The sequence below is a fragment of the Arachis duranensis genome, unplaced genomic scaffold (assembly GCF_000817695.3).
Source record: "Arachis duranensis cultivar V14167 unplaced genomic scaffold, aradu.V14167.gnm2.J7QH unplaced_Scaffold_232527, whole genome shotgun sequence".
In the NCBI taxonomy this organism is placed as follows: domain Eukaryota; kingdom Viridiplantae; phylum Streptophyta; class Magnoliopsida; order Fabales; family Fabaceae; genus Arachis; species Arachis duranensis.
This window is the reverse complement of record NW_026264853.1, coordinates 741,775-753,436: the sequence shown is the minus strand read 5'-3', so window position 1 is coordinate 753,436 and position 11,662 is coordinate 741,775. Positions and strand designations below refer to the sequence as shown.

At 28.1% G+C, this 11,662-nt stretch overlaps 1 protein-coding gene across 1 annotated transcript; it reads left to right on the top strand.

Annotated features, from left to right (window-relative positions):
• The first annotated feature begins 5,243 nt into the window (after nucleotides 1–5,243).
• Nucleotides 5,244–6,166, top strand: LOC107461884 (stress-response A/B barrel domain-containing protein At5g22580). Its single transcript, XM_016080442.3, has 2 exons — nucleotides 5,244–5,617; nucleotides 5,742–6,166. Exons 1-2 carry the CDS (start codon nucleotides 5,499–5,501, stop codon nucleotides 5,941–5,943), a joined length of 321 nt encoding a protein of 106 aa, XP_015935928.1. The 5' UTR covers nucleotides 5,244–5,498; the 3' UTR covers nucleotides 5,944–6,166.
• The last annotated feature ends 5,496 nt before the right edge of the window (nucleotides 6,167–11,662 follow it).

Below are 11,662 nucleotides of genomic sequence, written 5' to 3'. Positions count from 1 at the left end.
TTTTATTATAAATATTTTTGTATATTTTAAATATGTTAAAAGTTTAAAATTTTTTATAAATATTAAATATATGACATATTACATATAACTATTTTTATTAAAAAATAATTTTTTAAATAATATTTTTATTTTTGTAAAAAAATTATCAGGCCTTTTAACAGGCTTCACGCCAGGCCAGGCTGAATAACATTATTGTGTATCATACTTGGCAACAAATAATTGATTGAGAGGGGAAAAAAAATCCCACGTACAATAATTGATTGTAACACTTGTTACCCTTTAATTATTAGCATGCTGATATTCAGGGTCATACACGGACAATACATTATTAGCATGCTGATATTCAGTGATTAAGAAAATTTAATAATATATATAAATATAACACATTCAATGTATACATAATTATTATATTAATTTTAGACATATTCATAATGACCACCTCTTTCACGGTGCATTTTTTCATAATGTCAGAAAACTAAATAAATGGAGCAAAACACTCATACACACACGTTTTGGGTTATGGCCGCAAATAGTAACTATATATATAGTGTTGCCTAGTGAGCTATAATTTCTTGCTAAGTAGTAAGTACTCCTAGTTGCTTCATTGATTTCCTACCTCCTACTGAGTTCTAGCTAGCTAGGCTCATGTGTTTCGCTTTCAAATTCAATTCAATTTAATGGATTCACATGGTACCGGAAAAATAAATACTTTAAAAAAATTAAATTAATTTTAGATTAATTCTGTTGGTCAAAAATATCCATTCAATAAATTTTAAATTAACTTCATTAAAATTTTTAAAAAATTCTGAAATTATTTTTTTTATTTCATCTCAATCCCTTCAACTTAATCTCCGCTTTTTAATTTGAATATAGAAGGAAAAGAGGTGTTAGATTCGCGTATGGGGAGAAGAGATGTTTCACCTCGTTGTGAGATCAGAGAAACCAGAACTCGAACCCTGCAAGTTGTGTTTCTAAAAATGGACAGTTCGAGTTGCGTTTTGCTCAACAAATTTAGTTAGAACAAGCAAAACGGAGGATCCGAGTTGCGTGTTTTAGATTTCAAATTCCATCAGCTGCAAAACAGACCATACGATTTGTGAAGCAAAATTTCATTTCTAAAAGACTCGGATGGTCCGAGTTGTTCTACCTTTAGCTCAAAAAAATATGTCCCACATTTTTGTCTTGTACGCCATAACTCCACATCTGGGAATAGCACACTCAAGCCTTCCATATCCATAAAATTGAGCTCTCAATCTCTTTCACCCTCACTTTTTTCATTCTCCCTCAATCATATGAATCACCTCTTTCATCTTCTTTACTCTCCAATCAATATTCTTGCGTAGCTTAGTCTTTCTCATTCAATTACAGCGGCAAGTTCATCATCTAGTGACACTATCTTCATTCACCTCTAACTCTTCAGATCGTCGCTGCTAGTTTTTTCACAGCTAGCTTCGTCGCCGTCAGATCTACTTCTCGCCATCATCATTGTCTCAACATGACCACTGAATTGTTTGATTGCTATTCTGCACCACTGATAACTCTTTCTCACAACCAACCTCATCAATGCCATATCTGCATTGTCTCACCAACAAACCTCGTAGTCTCACTTTAATAACTGGACTTTTTGATTGCTACCTTGCATCGTTGACAGCTACTTTTCGCCGTCATCCTCATTGTCGCTAGAAGGAGGAGTAGCGCCATCCCAATTTCGAGCACGAGTAAGGGTAGCAATACTATCCAAACTTATGGGTACCCATCCCGCCCCTACTCACTCGGGGCGGGTTCTTGGGCGGGGTCGGATTTAGGTTAAACCCGGCCCCGTATATATAATATATACATAAATATATAGTGATTGCTATGGTACCTAAAAGTGTTTGCCTAACTTACAAAAAAGAGTTAAAAATCAATGTTTAATTTTAAAAGCATAAAAATAAATAATTATTAAATAGGAAAAGTTTAGGGAGCCAACAACTTTTGTGTTTTTTGGCCAGCACTTAACCATAAAAAAAAGTGAGTGATTTCTCACCATTGGATGTAATCTCACACCATTAAAAACACTATTGATAGCCAATTGATGGTTACAAAATATCAAAGTTGGTGGCCCTAGCATTGCTCTATTAAATATTCAAAAGTTGCCATAAAAAGTAAGTTAGGCAAAAGTTAGATATCGAATTATAGGCACCATAGAATTCACCTAAATATATATACTTTTAATATGTAATATAAATAAATTAATTAGTAAAATGATTAATAATATTCTATCATATTAAAATTTTTATTTTAATTTATGTTATGTATGTAGTGATGGCTATATAAATTTTAAAATTTTATTTTATTTATTAGATTTTAATAATTATAGGAGTGGGTTAAGATTTAAGTTTTTACTATCTGCGAGTAAAAATGGAACGGATTCGATGCGAGTTATTGTAGGACGGGACGAGGTCGAATAAGGCAAAACTCCACTCTTACTCGCCCCATTGCCACCCCTAAGTACGAATCCAATCCCTACTATGGCGACACCACAATTATCAACAACAACTATGTCTCCATAATTATACTTATAACTGCAACAGTTTTGAATCTTTTTTTTGTCTAATTTGAATCTGAATTTGATGGAGGTATAAAAGGCAAGGGGATATTCTAAAAAGCAAAACAAGAAATTGTTTCTTTTGTTGAGTTGGAGAAGAAATTGTTGCTTCTTGAGTTTGTTTTGGGTGGTGTAGATAGTCGCTCTTTGATGATTTTAAAAAAGATTTAATTTTTGATGGGGCTATTAGTACTATAATCTGGCTTGATGATTCGATTATTGTGAAAATTAATTTCAAAAGTTTATCGCCATTTCTTTGTGATGAATGCAACTCTAGAGTTGGCTGCAGGAGAGTGCGACGGCTGGAAGTCAGGTCACGGAAGTATTAAAAATAACACTTTTCTAATCCTTCTTAGGGTTATCATTTTTCTATGGTTCTTCAATTAAACTTAAACATTTTTGTTTAATTTTAATTTGTTGGTAGTGTTAGTAAAAATGGAGTGATTCTTTTTGTTGTGTTGTATTATTTCGATAATGTTGTTGATGGTGATATTGGTAGTGAAGGTAGTGATAGAAGATGATTATGGAGATTATAATTTGAAAAATAGAGGTGGCTTTGATTATTGTTGTTTTAAGAGGTTGAGAATGATTATAAGAGCAATTTAGAAATTTGACATACTTTTTTAATAAAATTAATAAAAATTTAACAAATGAATATTTATGACAAACGTAATTAATCTTTCACGGATATAAGATTAGTTTTTTTTTTTTTGTCAATTTTGTCATTGTTTGAATTTTTCATAATAAAAAATGGCTATTTATTTTTAATTCTTTAACTAATTCAAATTAATTGAATGATTAACTTACTCGCTTTTTTAATCAAGTGTTTGGATTCGAATCTTAATTTGTATATGCAATATTTTATTGATCAATAGTAAAACAAACTTTCAAATGAAGTTCATATTTATAAAAAATTAACCCTTAAGTTGCTAAATCGTAAAATACTATAAGAAACAAAAAAAATTGATTTTTTTGTCAATTAAATAATAATATAATATAAAATAATTTATGTTATATGTTATAGACAGAATGATTAATTTGATTAAATTTTATATTTATTAAAAGTAAATTTAAAATTTTTTATTTTAATAACAAAATTAACACGTGTAATCTTTAGGAACATTTTGAATATTAAACCTTAATTTAATTTCTTCCTCTCGTTTTCACTGTACATTGTTACTATGGAGTGTCTATTATTGCTTGCTGCTGATTCAACCGCGAGTCTGGCGAAAAAAATAGAAAAACCAGCCATTAATTGAAATCGTCATGAAAGAATTAATTTACCATTTGCGTATATCATAATGACTCTTGCTTCTCCAAGACAAGATCCACATGTGAAAGGAAATAGTGGGAGAGAAAACAAAAATCTGTGCATTTAAACTTATGTCATTTTGTTAACAAAGAAAAATCATACAGGAACTTCAATTAAAGCTTACTATTATTCACTAATTAAGTGCATCATCGTTATCAAATGATAGATGGAAATTGTGATGAGTCATACAGAAAAATTAAAAAGAAATAAAGAAAATCAGTACAAAATAAGACATTCTGATTGATTAGTGTTGATTAAGACATATTACCAGCTGGGGTCTAATATTTACTTTGATTTTGATAGACCATCCAATACATTTTATAGATGGCGGATCATTTCACAAACCCACATTATCTTCTGCTTTAATCTAATAAAACTTATTAGACCATCCAAGATATTTGTAGATAACACATCATTTCACAAATATACACAAGATATAGTTGCCCATAAATATAAAATAAAAAAGATATTTATTAAAAATTATTTAATTTTTTTACTAATAATAATAACCTGTGTCCTACTTAAATAAATAAATAAATCATTGGCGAAAATAGTGAATTAACTGAGAATAAATTAGTGAATTGTGTGACAAGGGTAGTGAGGAGTGAAGACACTAGACACACGAGAATATGAATTTAATGTGACTTAGACATCATTCCTCTTAAGACTAAGATTCCTTAAGGATTAAGTACAGAGCATGTATGTCCATCCAAGTCCAATAATTTACCCCCTTAGCTTGGCGGTGCACATGGCAAACGACATGGGCAAAACTCCACCAACTATCACTGCACATTTCTCACAAAAAGTAAAGTTTCTCAGAGCCAAGAAAATGTGTCCCCCTTTCTATCTTCATCATCATTTTCCCTCTCATTCTAAATCAGCCCAACCACCCATCAAACTTCCATGTCAAAAATAAATCAAAACTCTAACGTAAATTTGGAAGAAACACTTTAATTTAATTAGAATAGTTTAACTTTATTATTCGGTACAAATTTAGGTGTAAGTATCTTCCAATGAAATTAACAGCTAAAAATTATTAAATAATTTAATATATTTTATTAAATTATTATTTAATAATTTTTAATTATTAATTTTATAAAAATAAATTTTTAATTTTATTTTTTAATTTAAATATAACTAATTTTACACGTATATTTAATAACATAAAAAGAATTTTTTTAAGTCCATTGCACGAACCAAAAGAAGGAAAGAAGAGAGCATGGATGGGGCCAGCCATTCATGTGCGATGATGACACAAAGCAACAAGACAAATTTTTACTGTTTGATGGTTAGGATAATTTTGCCTTATTATTTGATAAGTCTATATAAGATCAAAGAAGTGGGTACCTTTCATGAGATTGAGGCCATGGATGCTGTCTCCTACAACTTTTTTTGTTTTGGTAATTGAATGTGACTGTGAAAACAATGGGGTCATGGGGTTCTGACTTCTGACACTGAACATGTTTCAGGGTACTGTGGACTCTGTGCTTTTAACGCGTAAATAAAAACTCTGCTTTATATATTATCATGCTTATTGTTATAGCCTCTTAGTTCTTCTTCCAAAAGTATAGTAATTAGTAACTAGATAGATAGATAGCCATGGCAGACTTCAAGCACTTTGTGATTGTGAAGTTCAAGGAAGGTGTTGCTGTTGAAGATCTCACGAAAGGGATGGAGAAGTTGGTCTCTGAGATTGATGCTGTTAAGTCCTTTGAATGGTACTAATTCATTTCCTTCATTAATATTTATGTCCTTATTAATCTTAGTGAGAATAGCAAGCTAGCATGAGAAAGTTACATTCTTTGTATTATAATCATGTTTTGTTATGTTTGTGTTAAAAAGGGGACAGGACATTGAAAGCTTAGATATGCTGAGACAAGGTTTTACTCATGCATTCTTGATGACATTTGGAAATAAAGAAGACTTTGTTGCATTTCAGAGCCATCCAAATCATGTTGAATTCTCAGCAACATTTTCAGCAGCTATTGAGAAGATTGTGGTGCTGGATTTCTCATCTACCCTTGTCAAGAAGGCACCAGCATGATCCTACTTATAGTACAATAATAATAACAGTAATAATGATAAGGATTGTTCCATCTTTGAAAAATGCTTGATCTCTTTATTACCAAAATGTATGTTATTTGCGTGTGCTTGCATTGTGTCCACTGTTTGTAGTTCAGTTGTGCTTTATTTAGTATGTTCCTACATGATTTCCTGCAATTTGAAATCTTATGAATTCAATGCTGAACTCTTTTTTTGCCTTTTAATTGTTGATGATGGATAGTTCTAGGAGTTTGTGTTTGGTAATGTCAACTTCAATCTGAAAACTCCTTACATGCACAAAGATGCATAATTTAATAGTACTAATTTAATACCATTAGATTAATTTAGTTTATGATATGCAATTGATAACTTAGAAAACCAGAAAAAGAAAACAGGTCCTAACTCCTATGTAAAAACTACAGCATCTTTTTCACCTTGACAGAAAGGCCTTCACTAACTTTGAGACAATAACATCATCACTTGCCCCTGCCTTAATTAAAGAGCCTAAACACGAGTGGGAGAAAAAGATGCTTTCAATATGGCAGAGAAAACGAGACAGAATCATCAATGTCAATGGTGTTCAACATGCATGTATTTTACATCCCCATAATCAATTTTAAATAAAAATATGGCTCCAATTTATAAATATTCCATGTCAAAAAGGCAATGACAAATGAAATCAGAAAAACATAAAGCCCCACAGAGATTCCCCCCAAAAGCAATAATATAATATCACCTTTTTCTAATAACAAAAATTAGAATATAAAAAAAATACCAAAAATAGGGTCATTAACATTATGCCCTGAATGAAAATTAGGTATGGTGATGCTGATCGTGTAGTTAATCTATTTTGTTATATTTAATATATAGTTTATATATATATATATTGAACAAATTAATTTATTTAGTATACAAATCAATTGAATAGTTAATTTCTTTTTTTATATTAATATTCAATCTGATTAAAAAATTAATATATAAAATTTAAAGTAGTTAATATTTTTTAATATTTTAATTAACATTGATTTATATATTTTTGATAAATTCTTTTTTCATTTGATGATTTTTAGAGCACATTTAAACAAAATTTATTAAAAAAATAATACGTAAATAAATTTGTTGTTATATAAATGTAAAACAATTACCGATAATTTTCTACTTTATACTAAATAGTCTTTTAAGATATATATTTATTCAATTTTTTTTTTGAAAAAAAGAGCTCAACACAAGAAGGTGGAGCAACTAAACAAAACAAATAAACAAAAAACAAATGCTAATCAAATAAATAGACATCCCTCCAAAGTTATATCTAGCAATGTCGTCAACAACTAAAAGATACAAACTCAGTTCACTCTTGTAGCTCTTAATTGATTTGTTGAAAAATTTCGCAACACCTGAGAAATTCCCTAACCCCTACCAGTCCTCTTTTAACATTTTTAGAAACCCGCATGAGTGATCCAAGAATTTAAACTCCGGAAGTTATTTTACCCTAATTCACCTCACGCGCCTCTTAATCTAACTAACTTTTCAATCAACGCGCAAATATATAACTGTCTTTTTCGAAAAGATTTCGTTTCTGTTTTCGAATTTTCTCAACGTTTTTAATCTACGTTCTCTTCCATCTTTACGTTCTCTGTGTTTCTCTCGTTCGTCGTCTACATTTTTAAAATCAGTTTTAAACAGTTATTTCGTTGTTGAATATAATGAATAATTTAAGTTCAAATTGTCAATTGAACCAAAACGAAATTGATTATTATTTTGAATCCAATCAAGTGGCTGAGGTGTGCTTCGATTCTAATTAATGTTTTCGTCAATAGTTTATGATTCTGTAGGTGAATAATGTTGTTTTTGTTTGTGAGAATTGTTATTCATTGTCGATGGTTTGAATTGAGTGTAATGTAAAAGTTTCGCATTAAAGAAAATATTTTTCTGTATTTGCAACAAATTTCGGTGTAATACGAAGATATTTGAGTGTATTATTTAATAATTTTTTATGTATATGTGCTTATAGGTTCTGCATAATTCAAAATTCTTCTTCTCTCTCCTCTTCATCTTCTGTTGTTTCTTCTTCTTCTTCTTCTTTTTCATCATATCATCACCATCTTCTTTTTTTATTCATCTTTTTTTTCTTATTTTATCTTCTCAAGTTTCATCTTGTCTTACTCTCTTAACAAGAATAAAAACAAAACAAATCAAATAAAGAAGAAAAAAATACATAATGGTACAAAATTATTTAGAAGATAATGAAATTACATTCATTCAACTAAAAAAAGAAAGAAATAAAGAAAAAAAGAAGAAAAATACAACATTAGAAGAAATCATTTTCTATATTTGCAGCAAATTTGGGAGTAACACGAAGATATTTGATTGTATTGTTAAAAAATTTTTGGTGCATGTGGACTGATAAATTTTGCATAATTCAAAATTCTTCCTTTTCCTCCTCTTCATCTTTTGCTTCTTCTTCTTCTTCTTCTTCTTCTTTTTATCATTATCACGATCTTCTTCTTTTTTTCTTATTCATCTTTTCTTTTTTATTTTACCTTCTCAAGTTTCTTCTTGTTTTATTCTCTTAACAAGAATAAAAACAAAAAAATAAACAAAGAAGAAGAAAAAATATATAATGCTGCAAAATTATTTGGAAGAGGATGAATTTACATTCATTCAACTAAAAGAAAGAAAGAAATAAGAAAAATAAAAAGAAGAAGAAGAAAAAATGCAGTATTAGAGGAAAATATTTTTCTGTATTTGCTGCAAAGTTAGGTATAACAATAAGATATTTGGGTGTAACACGAAGATATTTGAGTGTATTGTTTAAGAATTTTTGGTGTATGTGTGCTGATAAGTTCTGTATAATTCAAAACTTTTCCTTTTCCTCTCCTCATCTTTTACTGCTTCTTCTTTTTTTTTTCATCATCATCACCATCTTCTTCCTCTTTTTTTTCTTATTCATCTTTTCTTTTTTGTTTTACCTTCTCAATTTTTTCTTATTTTACTCTCTTAACAAGAATAAAAACAAAAAAAATCAAATAAAGAAGAAAAAGAAACATATAATACTACTGCAAAATTACTTATATTAGAAGATGATAAACTTACATTCATTCAACTAAAATAAAGAAAGAAATAAGAAAAAAAAAGAAGAAGAAAATGTAGCATTAGAGGGAACATTTTTCTGTATTTGCAGCAAATTTGGGTGTAACAATAAGATATTTGGGTGTAACAAGAAGATATTTGAGTGTATTGTTTAAGAATTTTCGGTATATGTGTGCTGATAAGTTCTACATAATTCAAAACTCTTCCTCTTTCTCCTCCTCATTTTCTGCTTCTTCTTCTTCTTCTTCTTCATCTTCTTATTTCATTTTTCATAATTCTTTTCGAATTCAGCTTCACAACTTCTTTTACTTTTTGCGATGATTTTAAGAGATTTTTGAGAGATTTTAATCCTTGTTTAAATTTTAAGCATTGCAGTTTTGATTGAGGGAAAAGAATTATTTGTATTTAAGAGTTAGAGAAGCACGTGTATGTTTACACATAATCTGAATTGAAAGCCGTTTTTGTTAAATTTATTTAGACTAATTTATATAAATTTGTATATTAAAAAAATTTGTATGTGTAGCAGATATAATTTAAAAACTTGCTCTTCTTATGAACCCTCCTTTTAAATTTGTTATTTGGTTTTCAAATCAGTTTGTTAAAGGTAATAATTACATGAAAAATCCTCAAAATCATTCTACTAAAGATAGGACATATATATAAAACAAAATTGTCCACTATACATTAAATTCTTGGAAGCTCCAACTGTAAAACATCTACCAAGCCTTAGGAGAGAATAAAATGATCAAATCCTACATTAATTTTAGCATGATAATAAATATGCCGCTGAAGGTTTTGCACAGCTTTTTGAGTTCTTTAACTTTCATTACTACTTGAGTTTGACATGGTTACGATAATAATCTTAAAATCTAGATTAATAATATCTTTCATCCATCAGAGTTAAAATGGTTACCTAAATGGAACAAAAAATAGATCCACATTAAGGGAGAAAATATTTAATGTTCAAAGAAATGATAACAAACACATTATTAATCATGTTAACAAACGATGATAACAAACGCGTTATTACAAAAATGCTACATAAAACTAACGATGGTATTGAGATTGGACATTTGTCTAGCAATGAACCTGCTACTATCTTTTTATTATATATTAACTACAAAAAAATAAAATAAAGTCTATTAAAAGTCTTAATAATTTAAATAAAATAATATATATTAATATTTTTTAGAAGTCTTAATATCTTTAGTTCTTTTAATTTTTTTTTAAAATAAATTGATTATATTACAATTTTTCAATTATATATTGTAATTGATTCTTTCTTTAAATAGATTTATAGAGATAATTTATTCAAATATTGACACCAAAATATGTCGCATATTATTAAGTTTTCTTTTCAATTCTACTTATTAAATTCTTTATATCCAATATTAATACCTCATTATATCTTACTTACTTTGATAATTGATCTTTTTATAAATAAAATATCTAATTCGCTATATTTTCAATTTATATCATGTGATTTATTTTTTTCTTAATAGAATAATATATCGAATGTCACTATGGATAATTGATTCTTTTCTAATTAATGTTATTATATTTAAATTACATCACATAATTATTCTTTTCTTTTTATTTAAATGTTAACAAATCTAATTATTTAATACATGATTTTCTTCTTAAAAAAACATCTATATTAAAATTATTAGAATTATTGATTAATAGAAATATAAAAAAATAATGATAATTACTAAAATATCTATTTTAATCATGATTTAATCGTTAAAAGTATATATTAAAATTTTATTTTATATATTTGTGCAAAAATAATTTAATCATTCATGGGAATAGACATTTAATCATTAAATCGTGTATTAATATAAGAAAAATATGAATTAGAATAATGAGAAGAATTACTGATAATTAGGAGAGTATCTTAATTATTAAATATTAATTTATGTATAATTGAATATCAGATATTTTCTTAAAAAAATTATAAAAAGAGAGGTATATATAACTGCACTAGAATTAGGGGTGAACGTAGATCGGATCGGATCGGATATGGCCAAAATTTTCATCCGATCTGCACTAAAATCATCGGATCCAATATCCGCAGTTTTTAGCTTGGATCCGATCTGCAAAATTTCGGATCGGATCGAACAATGGATGTATCGGTAAAACACAAAATTATTTTTAAAAGATTATTTTTATTAAAATAATATCAATAAAATTCATTTTTTCTATTCTTTTAAATATGTTTACTTTTAAAATAACATTAATCATACTTTTTTTTAAATAATAAATTAAAATAATACAACATATATCACAATTATTAGTTGAAATAAAATATAAAAAAATATTTACTTATTTATTTTTTTATTTTTGTGGATATGCAGATATGCGGATACCTACACGAAATCTACAATCCAATTCTATTAGTGTGCGAATATGATCCGATCCGATCCGATAACTTTGCGAATCGAATTCATATCTGCAATTTTTAAATCGAACTCAGATAAATACTGCAAACATGCGGATCAGATCCGATCCAAAAATATCCTTAACTAAAATCTGTCTTATTAGCATACTTGACGCCAATCATAAGATGCGTTGTAAGATAATACTAGTACATAAATTTTTACGATGCACAAAACAATGTCATTTCAATT